The 25,584-nt window shown below is 37.7% G+C and overlaps 1 protein-coding gene across 2 annotated transcripts in view; it reads right to left on the bottom strand.

Moving 5' to 3' along the window:
- Window positions 1-11,941: 11,941 nt before the first annotated feature.
- RALGPS2 (Ral GEF with PH domain and SH3 binding motif 2) overlaps window positions 11,942-25,584 on the bottom strand; it is a 170,445-nt gene continuing 156,802 nt past the window's right edge. Inside the window, exons 17-19 of one of the 2 annotated variants that reach the window (XM_059056341.2) lie at window positions 18,403-18,508; window positions 16,057-16,148; window positions 11,942-13,391 (exon numbers count right to left, since the gene is read on the bottom strand). In XM_059056341.2, the coding sequence (XP_058912324.1) occupies window positions 13,362-13,391; window positions 16,057-16,148; window positions 18,403-18,508 (228 nt within the window). In that variant the 3' untranslated portion in view covers window positions 11,942-13,361. The remainder of the gene's footprint in view (window positions 13,392-16,056; window positions 16,149-18,402; window positions 18,509-25,584) is intronic. The other variant, XM_059056327.2, reaches the window with a different exon arrangement.

The raw sequence follows: 25,584 nt of genomic DNA on the forward strand, positions 1-25,584 counted from the left end.
TCCCTTCCTCATAGGGTGGTTATAAGGAATACTGAGATATTGCATATAAAGTGAGTAAGATTATAACCAAGCCATTAGTGATTATGGGATAAATCAAATTGCTAAGGTTCCATGAAACACATTGGGAATGTGGAGTGGTGTCTGTAGGGACACAGTGAGGAGACATAGAGCAGGACTAGAGTGGGCTGGACAGGAGACCAGCTGCTTAGTCACCTTTGCCTAGAGTGGCTTTGGGGTCCAGGTGCAGGGACTGGGTGATGGGGAGGGAGCTGCCCCCACCCAGCCATCTGTCTGTTCTGACCTCAACTGCTGGGTGAGAGATCCTGCCCAGCTCATGCAGGTGATCACTCGCCAGGCACTCGGTTACTCCTGAGTGACTCTGCTCAGCCCTCCTGTTCCCACCCCGACTGTGAGAGCCCTCGGTCAGAGACAGCCTCTCATTCCCCAGAATCTGGCAGAGAGCAAGCGTCCAGCACATACTGGTTTTTACTGGACATTCCCAAGTACATACTTTCCAAGAGTAAAAGAAGAGACTTCTTCCTAGACCGACTCGCTAACTAGCAAATGGATAATTAAGATGTTGCAAGGAAGTCACTGGCAAAGGTACCGGAAGCTGCTTTTCTTAAACTCCTCAGAGGTGCAGTGGGTTACATTTTTTGACAGCAATTACATAGCTCGGGGCAGATGGAAGAACAAGTACAAAAGAGAACTTGTTTTCTTTATCCATTCATCTCTTGATGGACACTTAGGTTGCTTGCATGTCCTGGCTATTGTAAATAGAGCTGCAATGAACATTTTGGTACATGACTCTTTTTGAAAGAAGATGTGGCACATATATACAATGGAATATTACTCGGCCATAAAAAGAAATGAAACTGAGTTATTTGTAATGAGGTGAATAGACCTGGAGTCTGTCATACAGAGTGAAGTAAGTCAGAAGGAGAAAAACAAATACCATATGCTAACACATATACATGGAATCTAAGAAAATAAAATGTCATGAAGAGACTAGGGGTAGGACGGGAATAAAACACAGACCTACTAGAGCATGGACTTGAGGATATGGGGAGGGGGAAGGGTAAGCTGTGACGAAGTGAGAGAGTGGCATAGACATATATACACTACCAAATGTAAAACAGATAGCTAGTGGGAAGCAGCCGCATAGCACAGGGAGATCAGCTCGGTGCTTTGTAACCACCTAGAGGTGTGGGATAGGGAGGGTGGGAGGGAGGGAGACGCAAGAGGGAAGAGATATGGGAACATATGTATATGTATAACTGATTCACTTTGTTGTAAAGCAGAAACTAATACACCATTGTGAAACAGTTATACTCCAATAAAGATTTTTTTTTTTTTTTTTTTTTAAAAGAGAACTTGATTTGAGCAGGACTTCTGACTTTGTTTAGCAACTGTTTACTGGATACCATGGTTGCATGCCCTGCCCTGGTGTGGTGTGTGCGATGCCTCATTAGCCATAAGGGAGAAGGGAAATATTTGCCAGTAAAAGCCTAATTATTTTAAGACACATCAAAACCAAAGCAATGAGGGAAACAATCTGGCTCTAAGAGTTTAGGAGAATTCAGCATCTCTGAAGAAGCTGGTGCTGTCGACAAAGGGAGAACAGGACCCTGAGGGAGCAGAGGGCCTGCCAACACTCACTGATCCTGTGAGGAGGCAGCTGCTCAGCTGGCCTCCCCTTTGATTCAAGAACCAGCAGGGGCCTGCGTCCCGTTTGTCCAAGTGGAGGAACAGAACGTTCCCCCTGGAGCAGAACTGCGGCTGACAGGGCGCTCCGGCCGTGGGCGAGGGCACGGGCTGACCAGGGCTCTGCCGCCTGCCCCTGCGTCCAGTCTCTACACCACCTTTCTGGCCTGTGGAGGCGCACTTCCTCCCCTTTAATCAAAACAAAACAAACAAAAAAGATACACATAAGGAAGAAGTGCTCCTCTCCCTTATTTTGAGACTGTTAATACCTCCTGGCCGTTACTTTTAAAAATTAATGAATTATGGGGGCACAAACAGAAATCTTGCAAGAAATTTCTCTATTATTCTTTTTGCAGCTCCATCATTCCTTACCAGCACACAGAAGTCTTAAAGGTGGCCTGCTTTCTCCCCTGTCTTCCTCCTTTTTCCTTTTTTCCATCCCATCTTTTTTTTCCCTTTCTTTCCTCTCTTTCTCCTTTCTCTGTTTCCCTTGTATCCTCTTTCTTCCTTTCTTTCTTCTCTTAAAAATAAAAGAGATTATTATTATATGTAAGAAGTCCGGAAGTTGGACTCTCCCAGGGTTGGGTTAATTCAGCAGCACAGGAAATCATTGAGGACCTAGGTTCTTTCCATCTTCCTCTCTGCTCTTTGAGATAGCTTTGCTTCCAGGCCAGCTTACTTCTCAGTCATAAACTGGGACCCTCTGTTCCACTGGTGAAAATCGGTCAAAAGACTATGGGGAGAGGCTGGGGCAAATGACCTTGCCAAAGGCTTTCAACAGAACCATTTTCCTGTTGCTTCAAAATATTTTGTGGTTGTTAGAGAGAGGAAAAGAGGATCACAATGTTCTGAAATAACTGCTTCCTGAGTAAATACATTGTTGCAAGCAGTTGAAACATTGTTATTGCTCCAGTTTTGCAGAGGTCAACACAGGGCTGCAGGGAGGATGGGAGGTGGGCCAGAGATCAAATGAGGGTGAAGGCTTCCTCGGCCACTCCACAGCTGCTGGGGAGGGACCTTGCTGCTGCCCAGCCACAAGCTCGGCCTCCTCCCATCCCGAGCCTCCTGAGAGCTCTGGGGCGCCGTCTTCTCCTTCCGTGCCCTCCCACCACCTGGCACGTATGCTTATGCCCCCCACAGCACGCCGACATCCGTCGCACTCACAGGGATGGGGCTGCACACTCACAGCTTAGTGTGCTGTGAGGATGGATCCTCCCATCTCCCCTTTCTAATCCGATATCTCATTCCCAGTGGTTCTCAGACTATGGCCTGCAAGCCAGCAGCATCGACCTCAGCTGGGACCTTGTTAGAAATGAACGCTTTCAGGTCCCACTCCAGACCTGCTGAATCAGAAACTCCGTGGGGTGGGACCCAGCAATCTAAGTCTTAACAAGCCCTCCAGGGGATTCTGATGCCTTCTGATGTCTGAAAGCCACTGTCCTAAAGCCTCTGTAATGTTCAGAGACCAACAATCTAAACATTGGTTTTTAACCCTGGCTGCACACTCATGTCACCTGAGGGGCTTACTGCCTCCCCGCCCCCCATGCTTACTTATATAATTGGTCTGGTGTGTAGCCCAGGCTTTGGGATTTTTAAAAGTTCCCTGGATGATTCTGAATTGCAGCCAAGGTTGAGAACCACTGATCTAAACAAATATGAAGGGAGACAATCATACTGTAAATGATTAAGTAGATATCCAAAAGTGAGACACATTGACAAAAAAATGTAGGGGGAAAAAAAGGCTAACATGAGAGGTTAAACTGTGAAACCAGAAGTATAAAGAAGAGAGATGGTTTGCAGTTAGACACTGTTAGAGATAACCCCACTCCCACAATTTAAATTAGGTTGAAAAGCTTATTACCTCCTTTGGGAACAAGTATATATTGATGGTTTCTAAACTGCTGGGGATGTTACATGAAAAGATCTCTTTACTGCTTCAAAACACACAGCTCACTATGAGACACTTTCATCATTTGATATGTTCCCTTCACTGTCCTTTTCCCTTCTCTGAGTTCGATAGAGGGAACTTGAGCTTGAGCTGCAACAGAGCGTCAAGTCACCATTAGCCATAGGATGGGCCCCTGTGAAAGTTCCTTTAGTGTAGAAGGCCCTCCTGCTGGCAGTAAGCTCAAAGAACAAAGGGCATATCCATGGACAATTTTAACCAATAGGAAAATGGAATACAAACCTCTTCTTAAAGAAGGAAAAACATGAAACCAGAAATGAGTCTTCCTTTGAGAGGGGAATTAGGTTTAATTTAGTAAAACTAAGGAATCACATAAAATTTGTCACCCAAGTGCCTGAATTATCTTGATTTGGAATGAGACATAGAACATAATTAGCTATGTCATAGCAAGTTAGGCTAGAATCAAAGGTCTCAATTCAAATTGCATCAGGCCATACTCTGGATTTTTTTTTTGTAGGTTGTCTATCCCAAAGATCCAGGGAGATATGTGACCACGACAGTCATGTACTCTCTTTCAACACAGAAATTCTAATCCTGTATTTGTGTGGTTAAGATTTGTTAAAACATTATTGAGATTGCAAGAGTTCATAAAACATGGCTACTATAGAATTCAGTGGTCAGTAGAGCTTCACTGGTTGATTGTACTTATTGTTAATTGCTTAAGATGTAAGAAACTCACAGTGAATCTCCAGGTTTTCCTTCCACGCCTATTGGAAAAGTTGCCTGTTTTCACATTAAAATCTCAGAATAGTTTCTGGCAATAAAAACAGCAACTTGTCTCCCTTCTGCAACAGCTTAATATAGATGCTAACAGTTTCCAGACCTAAACTGTATGAACAACTTGGCTTTGGCAGGCAATAACAAAGCAAACTGAATAATCATTACTTTTACCTGAGCCTGGGCTGTGGGTAAATCAGCCCCAAATTGAGTTTTAGTGGGTACCAGGCACTGTCCTCATATTCTGATTTAGGCAATTTGGGGTGGTGTTCAGAAGTCATCGTTTTAAACACGCACCAAGTGGGTGCAATACTATTCTTAATAATCAACAGTAATACATGAGGGCTCTTTTCAGGTGGCTTTTCTTCATGTTTTTCTCTACTTGCCCGTCTGTCTATAATGAATATAGCTGGCTTACTTCTTCAGCTGGTTTACTGGTTTATACGAAGATGCTCCTCAGTTCACTACGACTTCACTATGCAAAGACCTCTCCCTTATTTTACTTAAAATTTCCCCTCACCGCTAACCCCACTCCCTGCAACTGACTCCATGAACAGAAACGGTAGGCTAAGGTGAGCCTCACAACTCCATGAGGTGGCCTTGGCATTGTGCACATTTTATAGATGAGGAACTTGAGAAAGAAGTTGTTAAGTCATCTGCTCGAGATCATGCAGCTAGTAAGTGATCCAATGCTGGAATTCTTAATTCTTATGCTCTGTATACATACACAGTTTCCCTAATACTGCCCAGATGCTCTTTGGCATGGCCTCACCAGTTTGATGAATGTAATGTGATAGCTCTTCCATGATTTTACTTTGAATTTCTCTATTAGGCAGGTTGAGCATCTTTTCATAGATTAGCCACATAGGCTTCCTTCTATAAACTGTTTATTCATATCCTTTAGCACATTTCTCTATTGAATAAATTTTCTTATTATTGTACAAAAGAATCCATGTATATTCTTGATAGGAATCCTTTGTTTTATAAACTCCAAATATTTTCTCCCAATCTATCATCTTATTTGTAGCCAATACATTAATGGAATCATACTGAACAAACCATTGGAACTAGATAAGGGATTTCAATAAGGTTGCCAGATGTTAAGTATTGACATAAAAATCAACAGCATGGGCTTCCCTGGTGGCACAGTGGTTAGGAATCCGCCTGCCAACACAGGGGACATGGGTTAGAGCCCTGGTCTGGGAAGATCACACATGCTGCAGAGCAACTAAGCCCGTGCGCCCCAACTAACGAGCCTGGGCTCTAGAGCCCGCGAGCCCCAACTACTGAAGCCCACACGCCTAGAGCCCGTGCTCCACAACATGAGAGGCCACCGCCATGAGAAGTCTGCGCACCACAACAAAGAGTAAGCCCCCGCTTGCCTCAACTAGAGAAAAGCCTGCATGCAGCAACAAAGACCCAGTGCAGACTAAAATAAAATTAAAAAAAAATCCATAGCATTGGGACTTCCCTGGTGGTGCAGTGGATAAGACTCTGTGCTCCCAATGCAGAGGAGTCGCGGGTTCCATCTCTGGTCAGGGAACTAGATCCCACATGCATGCCGCAACTATGAGTTCACATGCCACAACTAAGGAGCCTGCGTGCCGCAACTAAGGAGCCCATGTGCTGCACCTACGACTCCAAGCAACCAGATAAATATTTTTTAAAAAACCAATAGCATTCATAAACACAAGTAATTCATAGCGGAAACAAAAACTAGTTTACCTAGGAATAAACTAATAAAAGATGTATGAAAACAGTAGGGAGAAAACTGTAAAACATTACTGACAGACACTAAAAACTCTAAATAAATGGAGAGACATTTCATGTTCATAAATGAGTAAACTTTTCAAACTGTTAACTCTCAAATTAATCTATAAAAGGAAAGCACTTCCAATAAAAATACCAACAGTATTTTCACTGAACTTGACACATTGATTCTAGAACTCATAGGGAGGATGAAAGAGTCAAGAAGAGCGAAGGCAAATTTGAAGAACAATGCAATTATCTCACCAGATATCAAGACTTACACAGCCAGGGCTTCCCTGGTGGCGCAGTGGTTGAGAGTCCGCCTGCCGATGCAGGGGACATGGGTTCGTGCCCCGGTCCGGGAAGATCCCACGTGCCGCGGAGCGGCTGGGCCTGTGAGCCATGGCCGCTGAGCCTGCGTGTCCAGCGCCGCCTGTGCTCCGCAACGGAAGGGGCCACAACAGTGAGAGGACCGCGTACCGCCAAAAAAAAAAAAAAAAAAAAAAAAAAAAAGAAAAAAAGACTTACACAGCTAATACAGTAATGAAGACAATATGGTACTGGCTCAGGGACAAACAACTAATGAAACAGAAAAGGGAACCCAGAAACTTAGCATGCATACATGGAGAATGGGGTGCCGTGTGAGGTAAAGACAGGCTGACCCCATCTGAGAGTTGTCACTCTCTTTTGGTTCTAGTGCAGGGACAGGGAAAAATTTCAAAGGCCATCAGAAAGGTGGGAAAACAGTTGAAAATTGGGTTATGGTTTACCCAAACACTGGGCATTCAGTCCTGTCTGGAGGTTTCCCAAGCTTCTTAAGAGGCAAGCTCATGTGGAATTCTTAGAGCAGAGCAAACACCCCAGCCGATGACTTATAGGAGACTCAACACATGTATTTCTGTACTTCTTCCAATTTAAGGCTCCCTAGGCTGGAAGATGGATTCTATTTTCAGAAATGGTGAGAAGTGAAAGTGTCATGTTTTGGAATCTATGAAATACAGTACTAGCAAAGAGGGCCTCTATGGGGACTAGTCATATTATATCACATACTTGGAATGGGGAGATACGGTTGGAAATATTGTACCCTTGACCTCTTTTCCCCAAGGCCCCATCTGTCAGCATGCCAGGGCACATCCTTGTTCTGGGATAAAGAAGAGCAACTGAAGTTTACCCAGATAGAAGCTTCCCCGTACCAACAAAATCCTTTTCAACTATTTTAGAAAGAGGAAAAAAAAATCAACTTAGAGCATTTATTTAAAAGTTAATGATAAAAATGTAAATATGGAAACAAACTATCCCCACACAATCTATATTTTTAAGTAATTTATTCCAATAGAAATATTTCAGAAAACTGTACTTAAATTCATTTTAAGTTAGATTATGCAAACACACTGAAGATCTCACACTCACATTTGCATATTAAACAGAAACAAAAAGTGAGAGAGGAACCAAGCTGCACGTCACTCCAGGAGGTCATAGTGCAAATGAGTACTTCATCTTTGTACCTCAAGTTAACTGGGATGAAGGAGAATAAAAATGGCTTGTGTTTTCCTGTATATTATCATCACTGGATATTCATCCCCATAGATGCTTTTATCTCCTTTAGATTACACTGTGAACGAGTTCCCCACCCCCCCACACACACATAACATACCTTCAGTCGGCTGTAAAACAATGGATTTGTCAATAATCCAGGTATAGAAACTCTTGAGAGTCTGGTGACTTATTATCAGCTACTCTGTCAGACCTAGTAAGTCAATAATTACTGGACTATATCTGTGAATAGTTCTAATAAGTGATATCTTCATGGGAAAATTAATATTTGTTACCTCATATCTAAAGCACAGCTAAGTACGAAATTTTCTACTTGTCTATTTTTTTAAAAAGTTCAATCCCAAAACATTCTAATTATGTATTCCTTTAATCCCATCATCACTTTGCAGTCCAAATGACTAGAATCAAACTTTAAGTTCTACTAACAACCCCTAAGAACGAGTTAACCCTTCATTTGGCTTTAAAGACTACATTTATTGGCCTATTCTAGAACATACTAGCCCTTTAAAAAATGTGAAAATAGCATCTTGACTCAGTTGAACAAGAGTAGCTCCAGATCTTGCAATAATCTCAGAGAAGCAAAATGTTTCCAAGTTTTGCTTTTACTGAGAATTGGCTTACTCTCTTAACTTCTCTTTAATTTATATTTTGGAGCTGTTTTCACTTTCCTGACATAGTATTTTCAAGTAAACAATAACTGGTAGGTTAAGTGACTGCTTGCTTGGTCTGAGTCTTATTTAAATATAAGAATGTACTGAACTAAATCTCACTTCTGGGCAAAGGGACTCTCATTTCGGGATTTCAGTAGCTTTAATAAAACGCAAACAGATCTTTCTGGCTGTACTGTATTCTTTTAAGGATTTTCTGAAAGGACATAATTAAATCTATGCTCAAAACAATAATTTCAACAACACAAAATAAAAATAAACTCAGCTGGATGGATGCTCTTCAAAGTTGTTCTCAGGAGTGCTCATCTAAAGGCTGATTTGGTGGGTTTAATTTTAATCTTCTACCCTGGAAGGATAGGAGCAGGGAGGGAGCTTTTCTAAAAAGACTCAAAGCCAAGGTGGAATGCAACAATTACCTAGAGTGATCTGCACACATTTTCTTAGACCTGCTGTGAGAAAGAGTAAGCTGGTGGAGAGAGGGATAGCACACACTCCTGAAATAAGAGGAGTAAGAGGGCAAGTGATTATTGTCATACTCGATGCCCTAAAGTTGGTCTTCAAATTGATAAGGCACTGACCAAATCTTCCCCACACTACATGCTTGAGATACCAGCGTAATGAAATTGCTTTCCAAAAGCTTAAAAGTTTGCATGCACAGATGTCTTTCATTGGAATCCTCTAAAAAGAAAAAAGTAATTACTTTAGACACAAGCCATTTTTAAGGAAGTAAAAAGACAAATACTTAAATCATTTTGAAAAGGTTGACTTCACACAGAAAATAATTATCACCAATGTGATTAAATAAGAATGTTTGTTAGAAAAAACAGAATACTACTCTGGCTGTAAAATTATAAATTTACTATGTTTGAAAGAAATATAAAAGGGGAGAGAGAGAGAGAGAGAGAGAGAGAGAGAGAGAGAGAGAGAGAGACAATTAAAGCAAACCCTAAAAGATCACTGAAGAAGTCAGACAAACCTCACTACTTGCTTTGTATCACCTATTCATGCAACAGCTGTACTATTGTTCCACGGGGACACAGTAAAAATTCATCTTCATTTTCAAAAAGGGATCCAATCATTTCAAAAGCCTTTGAAGCAGAGGATTTTTTAAAATTGAAGATTATCTTCTGTTAAGCAACACTGGTACCCCTTGTTTGCAGAAGATAATATGGTGGTTTAAAAACTCGTAAAGGAATGTGCCTCAAAAAAACAGGAAGGAAATCAATAGTGGATATATTCTTTTAAAAAGTTAATGGATTAAATCTACGATTATTATCGATTTCTAATTAATACGATGTCCTATAGTTTTGTTTTCAGTAGTAAAGGCATATATAACTTACAGATTTAACCTTAAAAAAGAAAAGAAAAAAGAAAAAAGACTTCCACTCAAATCATTTGGCCAGGTAAATTCTAGTAATCCTAGGAGAGCAATAGGCCAGGCTGCTCTTGGAGGGCCCTGGTTTCAACTAATATATAAGGTGTATACACTAGAGATCGTAAACATTTTTTCCTTCTATAACAGTGCACCTTGGGCTCCTTTATAAATCTTCTAGAAGAGGAATAAAGCCACTTACAGAAACTTTGCAGCTACAAACACCCTAGTTCTTGACATACAAAAAGACACAATACCAAGACAGTCCATACAGAAGGTAGTGCAATAGTCATATGGCATTTTCCCACAGGAAAACATTTGTCATTGAAGTACATGCCTGGGGAGAAAAAAATACTCAAACTCAAATTGTTTGGATCCCTTTTTGTAATGTTTACGCAAATAATATCTACACAGTGAAGAAAATGTAATAGGAAGTGTGTGTTTGATTGGTTCTTTTAATTCTTAGTTTGGAGGTATGGTAAAAATAAAGCCTCTGAAAAAAATAAGCAGAACTCAAACAAAGAGGGGGCATGAGACCAAAAACAGTGCTCTTCAAGGTCAGCAGTTATTTTTATAGTTGTATTTTAAAAACTGTTATGTTACTTCTGCATGAAAAATAAGCTTCCATGTTTAAACAAACTGTTAAATAAGATGTGCCTCAAACTGTATTTTGGGTGGTATTATACTATTACACCAGGCTGGATAATATACCAATCATTATGTTTATCAAAAACTAGCTTAAATTTAAATTATAATGGAATTTCCAATGAGGTCTTCTTGACTTGGAGAGAAACAAATGAGTTTAATATTGGTGGAAATTTCAAGCTTTTGAGTCGCTACTTTACAAATTTATTAAGGGTAGGCCTAACAAGAGGAGAAAAATTTCACCTTCCCACTAATACACTGCCTAAATATTTAATATATTTTGGTAACATTTATTTTTGCTTGAATTATTATTAGGTCTCATTTGGTGAATCACAGATAAAAAATTCACCTACACTATTTTAATTCACTTCCTTCACTGGTCTTTGCTTCAAATGCTAAATTCATCTTAAAAAGCAATGAGCAATCTTTTGAATGGACAAACTTGAAGACAGAAAAATAATGGGGACTTCTGCTGCACGGTTCAGTTTCAGTCAGTCAGAGGCCACAAATCTATATATGGACTTAGTCACCAAACCTGAACACTGTTCTCACTCTGCACAAGCAGCCTCATGTTTAGCGCTGAAAATATCAAACACATCTTCCAGTGGAGCTTTCTCTTTGGCAAAACTGTGGGCTGTCAGGCCCTGACTTCCAGGTGCATATCTCCACAGAAACTTATCTACTTTAGCTTATTTATGACAAACAGAAAACATAATAAAAAATCCACAGGGTTTTCATCCACAGTGTTTTTTAAAAAGCACATACACTGTTAAAAACACTTATTTCTGAAGAGAAATAAGAAAATTAAAACAAAAGTCAGATGTGCAAGGTCTACAGAGTAATACTGCTATGCTGGTCATGCAGAGGGCTTCTTCTCAGCGCCCAGTGTGGGCTATGCTGGGAGATAAAATCACTAGCACAGGCCACATTTTGCCCTCTTCCAGCTCGTGTCACTTTCCACAAAACCAGAAGTAATGGTATTTCTAACTGTGCTATATGAGAAAGATATTTGAACTCTTAATATCCTTTCCAAACAGAAAACTAAATTTAAAAACTCAGCACTCGGGCTTCCCTGGTGGCGCGGTGGTTGGGAGTCTGCCTGCCGATGCGGGGGACACGGGTTCGTGCCCCGGTCCGGGAGGATCCCACATGCCGCGGAGTGGCTGGGCCCGCGAGCCATGGCGGCTGGGCCAGCGCGTCCGGAGCCTGTGCTCCGCAACGGGAGAGGCCACAACACTGAGAGGCCCATGTACCGCAAAATAAACAAACAAACAAAAACTAAGCACTCAGGGAAAGCTCTTCTACTTTCCAATGGAGAGCTTTTTTAGCTAATTATTCTAATAAGCAATATTTTCTATTTAAGTTTCATGGATTCAAGGATGAAATACTTATGATTAAAAAAAAGCATAAAATTCTCCAAGAATACAATCTGAAAAATTTTATGTGAGGCCCAAAGTAATAGAAGTCTATCAGAAGTTACCAGTCAAAATGCACTTCTTACTCTGGGCCAAGGCCGAAATTCATGATGCCTCATGAGTTTGTAACATCCAACACACAGTCTTTGTTCAAGTGCCAGTTTTTTGTTAAAACTCTAGGGCATTTCACCTTCAAACTTTTTTTGTAACTCAACATTTATTTCAAAAGTTAAATGCATTATTGCATTAAGGAGCTCTCACAAAACTGCTTGATCAACTACTGACAAAATATGGTTTCATCGTAAGGACCTATAGTAAGCTTTGAGAAAAATGTTTGTAATAAAGGAAGGTTAAGTAGGAAGGAAAGTTTTGATACTTAAAATTCCCAGCATCTCAGTCTTTCACCTTTTTCCCTTCGAAAATTATTCTGTATGCCTTATAATAAAATACATACATGCATACATACATACGTAGACTCTCTTTTAAACAAATGTGATCCTGAATCCCATATTGATCAAAAATAATGAAAATGAATAACAACAAAATAAATGGCATTGTGCACATGAAACACTGTAAAAGAAACTATCCTGATAAAATATCAATTCATCACCCTTGATGATAAAAATCACCTGTGAGTGATATAAGGGCTAATCCAATTCACTTGAAAAATGCAGTTATTGTAAAATCTTCTTAGAAAAGTTTAGGTTGGGATTACAGTTCTCTACTAAGCAGATCCGTGGTCCAACAATGAATTCATATAGAAGGCCAAGCTTTAAACCCAGTTAAAAACAACCATGTTTTCTGAAGCCCACTTGAAAAAAGTGTCTGGCATATGAACACTCAGCCTTTATACCTCCTGCAGGAAATAATGTACCCCAAACAGTACTAAATTTCAGAAGTTTAGTGTTTTAAAAAATCTCCCCCCATCCAAAACAACCCCCCCCCCCAAATCCCAAACAAACTCCAACAACTCACATTATTAACATTTCTAATTCCTACACTCTTGCTGTGAAAAAGCGAGTGAGGCTGCAGGCTAATGGAAGCTCAAGCAAACCATTCCTCTAGGCTGCTGGTAGAACCCTACCTAAGCTGGAGTAGCTTTACACCTCACTTCAAAAACAGCTCCTAATGTAACCCATAAGAAATATGTTTTTCTTTTTAAAGTGTATCTAAAAAAAGGCGATTCTCCCCTCCAAAATTAGTACAAAGTTAAAAGAAATGCAAATTAGCTACGATCTATTCCAAGCACAGCACCGCCAGAAGATTCACACACACTATTTGGTGTTTCATGTTGGTTTTCCTTTCATTCTTTTAAGGCAGTGGTTTCCACAGGTCAGTTCAGAGATAAGAAGCATGGTCCATGGCAGTTTGTTTTGCAACTCCAATTTGTTCTCTGGGAATATCTCACTTCATTCCCTGAAATTAGTGCTTTTTTGGTTCAGAACTCCAGAAGCTGAGATAGAACCTCTGGGCTCTCTTCCTGGCACAGGATTGGTTTATAGCTGGCGCTCTTTCATCAGGTCCTTGCTTTCACTTAAGATAACAGTTCACGTTGTTTTTTTATCAGGCTTTTACTCAAAAGTCATCAAGTTTGTAGGAACCTAAAAAATATAAGCATTACAAACTGAAAGTATTTAAAAGGTGTTTTTCAAAGTACTACTTCTTATTTTTCCTTGTCATTCTAAGTAAGCCCCAATATTAAAATCTTTCTGACCTGAATATCTTTTTTAAAAAGGAATTTGATAGAAGGTACTATAATTGTTTATGAATAATGAATAAAATACACTAGAACATTTTTGAGAGAAAGTCACTGAGATTGAGTTAATACTTTTTCCAATAAATTGAAATCCAGGTGGGAAAAAGGGCAGAGACAGTATCTTTCTTGTCTAACACAGGGGAGCTCAGGAGATGTTCACTGAGTGAACAAATGAATGAGGAAAGAGTAAGTATGGCCCTAGTAGTGTGAGATTCCATACAAACAAGCTTGTCATTATTTATTTTTTTCATTATATGTATTACAATGAATTCCTACATGCAAATTTTAAAATCCAGCACAGATAATTTTATAACAAACATTACTAAGAATTTCTTTGTGAAATCATCATGAAAATGAGTATAAAAGAATAAAACTCATTGCTAGATAAACTCTTACCTGAAACTTTGTGACTCTGAAAAAATCTATAGGTTATATAACAGTTTGCTGCTTATAGACTGGATCAAATTTAATTTGATTTCTTTTAAGTCTGAAATTCAACAATAATTCTTAGAAATATGAATATATTTTGTTTTTAAAAAATTAATGAACCCTCTAGTCAAGGACTAAAGAGGGTTTCACCATGCTAAAAAAAAATGCTCTTAACTTTTACTACCAGTTTTCCAAAGTTGTGCTGGTAGAGATATTCATGCATCAGTGGTCATTTCTCTGTCCTTTAAAAGAGCTTAACAGTTCCCACACTTTAGCAACCTTTTTCTGAAAACCTGGGATACTAAAAAAAAAAAAAAGATTAATCTCTTACGTGTGTCAGCTTCTGAATGAAAAATTATTTGACAATATAATTATAATTGAACTATAAATACAACAGTACAAATCCAAGAGTGCTTAAAGTATAAATTCTCAGGTCTGGTTCTATGAAACCCAATATTTTAATAAAGTAACATTTTCATTTCCTCCTAAGTTGCCTATGGTGTAAGGTGTTGGATCTGAGTTAGAGTCTTCTACTAAACGTTTTCAAATTTCACAGCTTCTACTTATAAATTTGCTACTTCTCTGATTCTTCCAAGTATAGAAACAAACAAATTTTAAGAACCCCATTTATACACATCTGGTTGACTTGTTCAGTAGCAAAGTCCACTAATATAGTAGAAAGAAATTGAACCTCTATGCTGGTACGCATACCCTGTCTAGATTAATCTTGAAACTTGAGATTAAAAAGAAATGATACAGTACTTTAAGCTACATTTAAAGAAAATGTACAGCATGGAGCTGAATCCTGAAAAGCTTGGTTTAGGCAAAAGAAGGTCTGTTTCCTTCATTCTGTCCCAGACACTAACTTGATAGGGGAAAGAAAGTAATTTTTGCTCTATGGTATTTCATGTCCTTAAAGGACATTGTTAAAAATGGTACCAAATATTGCTATTAGTCTTTCATGTATTTTTGAAATAAAAATTATGAGAACAAGGCCCATTCCAACAATATTTAAGAAGAATGAATCTATAGGATGAAGACAGAGTTTGTGTCGTCTCAGGTCCACCATTTTTTACTTGTTTGACCCTTTGTAGGTCTTTTAGGATTTCCAAGCCTTAGTTTCTTCCTTTATCAAAAAAGGGGTAATAACTTAGGTCCTGATAGCACACGGTGGAAAATATGTTTATAAGCTTTATAAACTTGTATAGTGTATTATATTATTGAAAATTAGCTGTTGATAACACTTACCGTATACTTCTATTTCAGTACCTTAAGACAATAAAATTTTCAAATACATTCAACTGAAAACTGGCCTAAAAGAGTCTATGTTTATTTTATGCCTGCCCTACCAATTCATGGTTCAACTTTAAATCTGCAACCGGGTTTGGGGAAAACACCACTATGGATTCATTCCCCTTTGTAGCTGAAAGCCTTTGAGTTAGACCATCTTTGTTTCAGTAAAAATAAAAACAAACAAAAAGTCCACGTAGTTTTGGGTTTCACTGCAAGAACAGGAACCCGCATAAAATTGTCAATAGAACAAATAAAGACAAATCAGAGTAATTTTTGTTAAGGTGCCATCACATTTTTACCCCTCTAAAGTCTCCCTGCCTCCCACTACATTCTCCTAACAAGGGCTACAGTTCCCTGTTTTGAACACCTGAAGCTCTTCCATCTTCAGGGTCTTTGCGCACTTACTGTTCCCTCCACCAGAACTTTGTTCCCCCTTATCTTCACATGGCCCTTCCTTCCTGTCATTCATGTCATTGTCATCTCCTTAGGGAGATCTTTGCAGTTCACTCTTACTTCTTTGAAGTCTATCTCTACTCCCATCACTCCGTATCACGTAATTCTATTTTGTTCATACAGTTTTTACTACTTGAAATTTTGTTATTTGTTCACTTGTTTATTGCCTCTCTAAAATGTGGACTTCATGTCTTGCTGACTGTGGTCAACAAGAAATAGAATGTGAACAATTTCCCTACTTCACTCCAAAAATTAGTCCATTTACTTCTCTTTGGAATTCTTTTAAATATATTCTCAATTTATGGACTATTTTGAGGATTAAGAGAGATGCTTACCTGTTGTTTGTTACTTTGGCAGGCTGCACTCAAGTGCTTAAACCACAGCATTGCATTCATCCTATTGCCAGCTTGAAACTTGTATGAATTTCCTAAAAGTATTAAAAACAAAGGGAAACAATAAAAATTGAAGAGAGTTCTCCGTTTAAGAATTCTATTTCTCTAACACCTGATTTTCCAATACAAATAAAACGAAGAGTTCTCTGTGCTACATTCACGTGCTATCATTTATTCAGAAAGTCACTGTTTTGCTGTTTATGAATTGGAAGAGAAGTATTTTGTCTCCTTAAATGCTCTTTAAAGTATATTTAAATAAAATAATTGTTTGGCTTCCCTAGATTTGTATGAGTGGATGAGAGTGCAGAATATCACCTCTCAGCACTATTTAGATGATCTAAATATTAGTAGATGCTAATACTGAATTTTTATAGGCCAGAATGCTTTAACATGTTTAACACTTAAACATTAGCTATTTAATGTGATTAAGGATTAATCAGCTAACATCAATATAACCTATGCTTTTAGTTTTTAGTTAACATTTGTCAAAATTATTAGAGAAATTTCTAGGTCTAGTGAGGGCTTATGTGAAAAATCTGAGAAGGCAACATTTTCTCTTTTAGAAAATTAGAAATTCATTTGTTTCATGTGTGTTGTATATATTTAGACCTTATGTTGACTCTAATTCAAAACTGACACATAATAAGGATATTTTATATGTTTATATGTATTAAGGTAATAAACTGAGAAAAGAAGAAAGGACTCATGTAGTATAGGTGCCCGAAGTTGAGCTTAATTCCCATTTTTCACTGACCTGAGTTCTTTTTATCTCCCAATTCTTACTGAGTGCTACTCTTTCCTTTATAACTGAATTCAATGGCTCAAGAGCCTGATCTATATGTAGGCACTATACAGCTCTTCTTTGAGATTTTATCAAAGACTTTTTCACTTTCAGAGGCAACAGCTTTCTTCATCAAATGTTTGATTACTAAAATAACACTTTTTTGCTTGTTAAACACAGATGCAAACATTAGATCAACCTAAGTAGCAGACGTACCTGATCAGCTGCCATTTACCTACTCTCTCCTCCCTGAAAAAGACCATCAGTACAGACTTCATAAAAACCTTGTACTCTGAGACGGTTCTGTCAAACACACTAAGGAATTGATGGAAAACAAATAATTTGTTAACTGAACCCCATGAAAATGATCTTTTATAAATAATGAAGGCCTTTGGGATTGGCAGCATGGAGGCTGGGGCTTTGAATTCAGAATGTTGAGTAGGAGCTCCTTACTCTGTAAGTCAATCTATTTCATCTCAAAACATAACATTTTGCTATTATTTTTTCTGCACTAACTTTTTCTGCATATTTTCTTAAATTTTTACTTAAAGTAGCATAATATCCTAAAAGCAGAATATCTGTGGATATGCACTCTAAATAAATAGAAGTCAGAGTATAACTTTACAGTCAGTAAAAGGTAACATAACATCATTTTAGCAGTAGTGAGCTGCTGAAGTGGAAGATTCTGGGCAGATATGAAAGAATTTTCTTTCTGGCTTCCTTTGTGGTGCTTATCAACAGCTGGCAGATGTTACAAAGGAAGAACTGCAATCACATGAGGATCTGTTCTAATGACCACTGAGGGCTCCAGAACAGGCACAGGCAGGGTGAGTAGGTATGATCTGATTCTACTACACAGCCCACCCTCCAACCTCTCTCATCCACTTTTAAAGTATATTTAAAGTTTTAAAGTTCTTAAAACTCCTATGGTCAATAGCCAACACTTTCACTCATAAATGTCTCTATACATTGTAAGCTAAGTATTATAATTAAAATTATACTTATTTGGAAAGTGGTTTGAGTCAAATTATCAATTAATTTAATTAAAAGTAATGGAATAAAAATCATTTAAAGGAAAACTTCTGCCACATTCAGAGCTTAAGAATAACAATTTATCTCAGAATATAAATGAAGGGGTACTGCATACTGTAAATCTGAGATTTTAAAGTTAACAGTGGTCTATAGATTCTCGAATTCCCTCCTTCCTTTTCTGGTTATTAGCTCTCTAGGGATTATTGGGGTTTTTAATTTCAAGTTTATGCCCATGTAGCAAAGAAAATAAGCTTATTTAATAAGCTTATTAAATAAGCAATTAATAGATATTGATATCTAAAAATATTGCTATTATTAGTATATATTACATTATGTGACACAAATACTTCCCAAGAGATTAAACTACACAAACAATACCCCTAGTTGTGTATTCCAGTTAAACTATTGATAAATTTTGGCTTATCGAAAGTTGTGTACATGTAATACCTCAAGCCCTAGTTATTTTAATGATTCACCTTTCTCAGAGTCAGTCAGCAAGAAGAGATCCGGATGTTCCGGGTCATCAGCCATCATCACCATCCATCCTACTACAGAAACGTTCTTATTTGATGTTGATTTGAACTGAGAGATAAAAAAAAATAATTAATGGAAACAAAATTTATGGCTTATTCTATTTAAAAATTAACTGTTAGAGAGCATATTTTCAGTTTCTCCTAGAGAGAGATGAGATTTCATGCTGGTCAGGTCTGCTCCCGGTCTCTTACTACTAAATTCCATGCAGGCATGCCCTCTTCAGATAGTCTCTTACTTTCCAGATCTTTCCCAGCTTCAACTCTTCATCAAAAGTTAACTGTCCTAGGGCTTCCCTGGTGGCGCAGTGGTTGAGAATCCGCCTGCCGATGCAGGAGACACGGGTTCGTGCCCTGGTCCGGGAAGATCCCACATGCCGCGGAGCAACTAAGCCCGTGAGCCATGGCCGCTAGGCCTGTGTGTCCGGAGCCTGTGCTCCGCAACGGGAGAGGCCACAACAGTGAGAGGCCCGCATACCGCAAAAAAAAAAAAAAAAAAAAAAAAAAAAAAAAAAAAAGTTAACTGTCCTAGCGTCCACTCCCAAAGACCATGATCTGTTAGTAGATCTGGTAAATTTATGTGTTGCTTTTTTTTGTTACTGTGCTACACCTCACCCCCTCGTTATAGGAAACACACTTCCATTTTAATAGAAGTGTTATCTCCACACACACCCCCTTTACTGAATATAACTGACATATAACATTGTATAAGTTTAAGGTGTACCAATGTAATAGGGGTGTTATCTTAAACCTGATAACCTGATGATTTAATGAATCAGAACTGCCATCACAATTCTTAATAATATATTCTTGCTTGTATTTCTCAAAAAGAAGGTATTCTTAGCATGCTTGTTACTTGTCTAGTTATTCTTTTTTTTATAAAGTTACACTTTGGTAATGGAAAAAAAGGGCTGTTATAAAAGCACAGAAATTTAAGTTAATCTTACTCATGAACATAAATGAAATAATGTTAAATAAAATATTGGCAAACTGAATCTAGCAGTGTATAAAAAAGCTGGTACATGATGGCCAAACTGGATTTATCCCAGGAATATGAGGGTGATTTAATGTTAGAAATCAATGACTGCAACTAAGTTTGGTTTATTTCATGAAAGCAAGCTTAGTTCAACTTTAGATAAATTATTAAAATAAATCACCATATTAACATTAAGAGAAAAAAATATGATCAAATTAGTTGATGTAAAATAAAACCATTTGCTAAAATATAATGCATATCTGTGTGACTTGGAATGGAATGGAATTTCCTAATTCAATAAACAGTACCTACCAAACAAACAACAACAGCCCCCCCACAAAACCCGAACAAAACAAAGCAGGAAAGAAAAAAACAAAACAAAACAAAACCCAAAACAAAACCCTGCAACGCATGCTCAAGGGTAAAATGCTAAAAACACTTCAAAATCAGTTTTAAGACAAGGATGCCCACCATTGCTACTTCCATCCAACACTGAATTGGAAGACCTAGTCAGAACACTAAGATAACAGAAAAGAAATAAAAGGTAAAAGGGTCAGGAAGAAATAAAACTGCCATTACTCACAGATAATATTATCTACACAGAAAATCCACCAAGTTAATAAGAAAGATCAGCAAGGATGCTTGGAAAAGATCAATATAAAAGTCAACTGCAATTTTATACACTAAAATTATAAAAGTCACTTATAGGAAAGGTACCTAGTAATATATGGAACAAACGACATACAGGAAAGTATAACAGTTAAAAGACATTCAAGAAGACCTAAATCAACAGAGAAAAACCATGAGATGAAGAAAAAGGCTCAATGTTGTAAAGATGCCAATTCTCCCTAAATTGATCTACAGATTCAGTGTCATTTCAATAAAAATTCCAGTAGGGTTTTATGTGGAACTTGAGAAGCTGATTCTAAAACTTACATGTAAGAGCAAAGGATCAGAAACAGCCAAGACACTCCTGAAGAATTAGGCTGGACTTGCCTTGCTACACAAGACTTATAAATCTACAGTAACTGAGACCATGAGCTACTGGGACAAGGACAGACTGACAGAGCGATGGAAGTCTAGAAAGCAATGTGTGCATATAGATGCAAACTCAAACGACAAGAGTGGGCTCTGCAGATCAGTGAAGGAAGAATGGACTGTTCAATAGATGGTGCCAGGAAAATTACTCATCCACGCAGAAAAATCAAAATGAATGCCTATTTCATAACACATTTCACACACACACCCCTCTGACTCCAGGTGGATCAATGATTTTAAAGCAAATTGCAAAACTTTAAATTTATTAGTAGAAAATACAGGAGAATATCTTGATGATCTCAGGTTAGAGAAGTATTTTATTTTAAAAACATGGCTCAGGCTTCCCTGGTGGCACAGTGGTTAAGAATCCACCTGCCGATGCAGGGGACACGGGTTCGGGCCCTGGTCCGGGAGGATCCCACATGCCGCGGAGCATCTGGGCCCGTGTGCCACAACTACTGAGCCTGCGCTCTAGAGTCCATGAGCCACAACTACTGAGCCCACGTGCCACAACTAATGAAGCCCGTGCGCCTAGAGCCCATGCAACAAGAGAAGCCACCACAATGAGAGGCCTGCGCACTGCAGGGAGGAGTAGCCCCTGCTCGCTGCAACTAGAGAAAACAAAGCTTGCATGCAGGAACAAAGACCCAACACAGCCAAAAATAACTAACTAAATAAATAAATTAAAAAAAACAAAAAAACATGACTCAGAAACTATTAAGCATAAAGGAAAGGATAAATTTTATTACTTAAAAATTAAGAACTATTCACTAAAAACATCACAAAGAGAGTAAAAAAACCAAATCAAACAAATTGGAAGAAGATATTAGTAACACATAACTGCTAGATTAGTATCCAGAGTATATAAGGAACCTTTACCAATTAGTAAGAAAACACACTATCCAATAAGCAAAAGATTTATCCAGGCATTTTAGAGAAGAAACATGAATGACCAACAACATGAAAAAAACTTCAAACTCATTAATAATCTGGGGTGTATACATTAAAATCACAAGGTACCATTTCATATTTACTACATTAGCCAAAATTTAAAAGCCTGACAACAAGTATGGAGAGGGTGTGGAACAGTGAAAAACCTCATTACGCTGTTGGTGAGTATGTAAATCAATTTGGCATTTTCTTGTAAAGTTGAACGTTTGCCTTCCTTGGTATATAAACTAGAGAACATATGCACAAAAATATTCATAGTAGCCTTGTTAGATACAGCAACAACCTGGAAAGCATCCAAATGTCCATCAGCAGAATGATGAATAAATTATGGCAGATTCATAAAGTGGAAGACTATTCAAGTATGAAAAGGAATAAAGGACAGCTATATGCATCAACAGTGATGAATCTCATCAACAATATATTAAGCAAAAACAGGGAGTGCTTAAAACTATGTATGTGAATCCATTCAGGTACAGTTCAAAAATGAGACAATGTGCTAGGAAAACACATATGGTAAAATCCTGAACAAAAACAAGGCAGTGATGAACATGAAATTTAGGACAGTGATAGGCTGTGGGTATGGCTGATAAGGAAGGAAGACGATGTTATCTGAGAAGTCTTGGATGGTTCTGGTAATGCTCTGTCTTCTTATGCTGCGTGCAGTTATAGAGGTGTTCATTTTATTTATTATTCTTTAAAATGTACATGTATACTATATATCTTTGCATGTATATGTTTCACAATTTTAAAGAAATGGGGAAAAGAAGGAACACTTCACATTATTTGTAACAACATGGGTACTACAAAAATGAAAGCCAAAGGGATTAGGAAGTTTTAATACTTTGAAGAATCAAATTGGCAATACCACAGAACAGCTGATTTCATAGCTAATAATTTATGTCCAAGCAGATAGCATGATTTTCTAATATTCTTTTCCTAGCCCCCAAAACATCTGCATCAATTGCTTCTTTTTTCAATTAAAAAAAAAAGTAATTCAAACAGTATAAGCCCCTTTACATAGAGTGCAAATGCCCTCAACCACCAGCTGAATCTCATCCCACTCCTCAGAATTCATCATCCTTTGGGGTGTAGCCATCTGGACCTTTCTCTATGCATTACACCAAAGACTGACTTTTCTGTTGCTGTTGGTTTTTATATACAAATGGGGGTATACTTACTCTGACTTGTGGTTTTTACCTATCAGTATTTCCTTAATAGTAAGTATTTTCAGTGTTTGCAGATTTCTGATACTATAAATATTCCAGGAATATTCTTCTATAGATATCTGTGCACTTGTTCAAGGATTTCCATAGGACAGACTTTCAGATAAAAAAAATTGCTAGTTATTAAGTTAAATACTGACTAGAATTGTCCACCACAATACCAATTTAAATTTCCACCAACTGTCTATGCTTCCCTACATCCTGGCTAGTGTTATATTATCAATCATTAAAATTTCTGCCTAATGGCCAAAAAAAAGGGCATCTTCTTTAATCTGTGTTTTTTTTTTTTTTTTTTTTTTTTGCTGTACGCGGGCCTCTCACTGTTGTGGCCTCTCCCGTTGCGGAGCACAGGCTCCAGACACACAGGCTCATAGAGGCCACGGCGCATGGGCCTAGCCACTCTGCGGCATGTGGGATCCTCCTGGACCGGGGCACGAACCCGTGTCCCCTGCGTCGGCAGGCGGACTCTCAACCACTGCGCCACCAGGGAAGCCCTAATCTGTGTTTTTGATAACTAGTGAGATTCATCACCTTTTCACGTTTATTAACCATTTATATTTCACCTTCTTTATCTCCCTATTCCATTTTTCTACTGTTGTTTTATTCTTACTGAGTTGTGGAAGGTCTTTATATATGTTACAGATTTCTTTTTCAGGTGTAGCCTTGGTTTTTAAAATTTAATGTATGAAACAGTAATTATTCACTCATTACTATGCAGAGATAGGCTCAAACATATCTGCAAAAATTTTTTATAATGAATACACTTCAATTAAAAATAATTTTACAGTGAATGTTTTCATCTTAAAACATTCAAAAATATAGACATAATAAAACCAGAGTCCCCCTCCTTTCTTCCCAGTTATTCTCTCTTCCCAAGCCTGCTCTGCTCCTCACAGGCAAAAACATTCATACTTTAGAGAGCAATAAAACAGAGGTGTAGGCTTCCAGATTTCCTCCTCCTGCATTTATTTATATATATATATGAACAGGTATACTTTCATTAGTTATTTTTTTTCATCCTCCAGCTTTTAATTTTGAAAAGGTTCAAACTACAGAGAAGTTGAAACAATGCTACAATGATTACCCATATATCTACATTTTGCATTTGCTTGATCTTTTTGGACATTTAAATGTAAGTTGCACACATAACATTGGACTCTAAATATTTCAACATGTATCTGCTAATAATATATTACTATATAACCACAATGTAACAAATTTAAGAAATTTAACAGTCACAACCGTATAAAGTCCATATTACCATTTTTTTTTAACGTCTTTGAGTATAACTGTTTTACAATAGTGTGTTAGTTTCTCCTTTACAACAAAGTGAATCAGTTATACATATACATATGTTCCCATAACTCTTCCCTCTTGTGTCCCCCTCCCTCCCACCCTCCCTACCCCACCCCTCTAGGTGGTCACAAAGCACAGAGGTGAACTCCCTGTGCTATGCTGCAGCTTCCCACTAGCTATCTAATTTACATTTGGCATATTACCATTTTTTTTGATTGTCCTAATTATGAGCTTTATAGCTTAAAAAAACTTCCTCCAAGATTAAACCAAGGTACATACATTGCATTTAGCTGTCAAGACTCTTTTAGTTTCTCTTAATCTAGAACAGTCCTTCTGTCCCCCTACCCTATTTCATCTGCCAAATTTTGGTCTTAAGAATCCAAGCCAGTTGTCTTATAAGAATGTTCCACAATGTGGATTTAATTGTTTCTTCATGATTAAATTCAGGTTAAATTTTTGGCAAGAACACTACCTAGATGGTGCTGTGTTTATATAAAAGATTTTAATCCCTTTTATCTATTGCTTATATATAGCCAATATTTTCTTCCAATTTGTATTTTAACTGTTTGAAAATGATTAAAATTTTTTTTCCTTCATTGCTTTTAGTTCTGTGCCCTATCTTTTCTGTCCTAAAATTGATACTAAATATAAACATGGACTTGTCTCTATACTCTATTTTGTTCTTATAATTTTCTTTAATCTTAACAGTTTAAACTAGAAAAGATGAGGAATACAGTCCCTTTCCTCGGCACTCAATTGGGCTCCCTCACAGCCCACTATGCTCTAATTTCTAAACATTTCATATGCATTATTTATTACTTCATATAATTAAAAGCCCAAACTAGCATGTTATTATTCTCTATGTATAAGTACCAAAGCCAAACACAAAAAGATATTTAACATATGTATTAGAGGACAAATTCAGTTATTTAATCAATTCTCTAATTTGGCTTCTTTCTGATTAAAGTTAGGAAAAAACAAAAAAAAATTTACTTTATACATCTTACTTCTTTGTAATAGTCAACTTCTTTATAATAAGTGAAATCCAGCCAAGTCTCTGAAAGTGGCTAAGTGAACAGTTAACTTTATCTGAAGATGACAATTTAATTTAGCTATATCAACCTTTTTTCTTCCCCCTCCTTTGAGTATAGCAGTACTAACCAGAGGCAATTACTCTGTAAAATGTTCTAGTGAAACTAAACTGTAGCTTTTTTGTCAGTTATGTGGGCATTATAGTCAATTTGACTAGAATACAAAAAACAGTCCTTCACCTCAATATGAGGACTATATCTAGACAATAACATAATAGTGAGCAAAAAAGTCAGTGCTCAAGAATTTATATGATTCCATTCAGGTACAATTAAAGAATGACACAATGTACTGTTTAAGGAAACATATATGGTACACTCTAAAGAAAAGCAAGACAATGATTAACATGAAATTCAGGACAGTGACAAGGTGTGGGTACCGCTGATAAGGAAAGGTAGGTGATGCTATCTTATGGCACTTCCCACATTCATTTAAACCAAAAATGTATTCTTCTCTACCCCTGGTGTGATTAAAGGGCTAAAACTGTGAGAATAAAGAAAAGTTTCTCTAATGATAATGTCTGAAGTTGAACTTGTAACTGGTCTCATCCAACCA

This window comes from Kogia breviceps, chromosome 1 (assembly GCF_026419965.1).
Source record: "Kogia breviceps isolate mKogBre1 chromosome 1, mKogBre1 haplotype 1, whole genome shotgun sequence".
Taxonomy (NCBI): Eukaryota; Metazoa; Chordata; class Mammalia; order Artiodactyla; family Physeteridae; genus Kogia; species Kogia breviceps.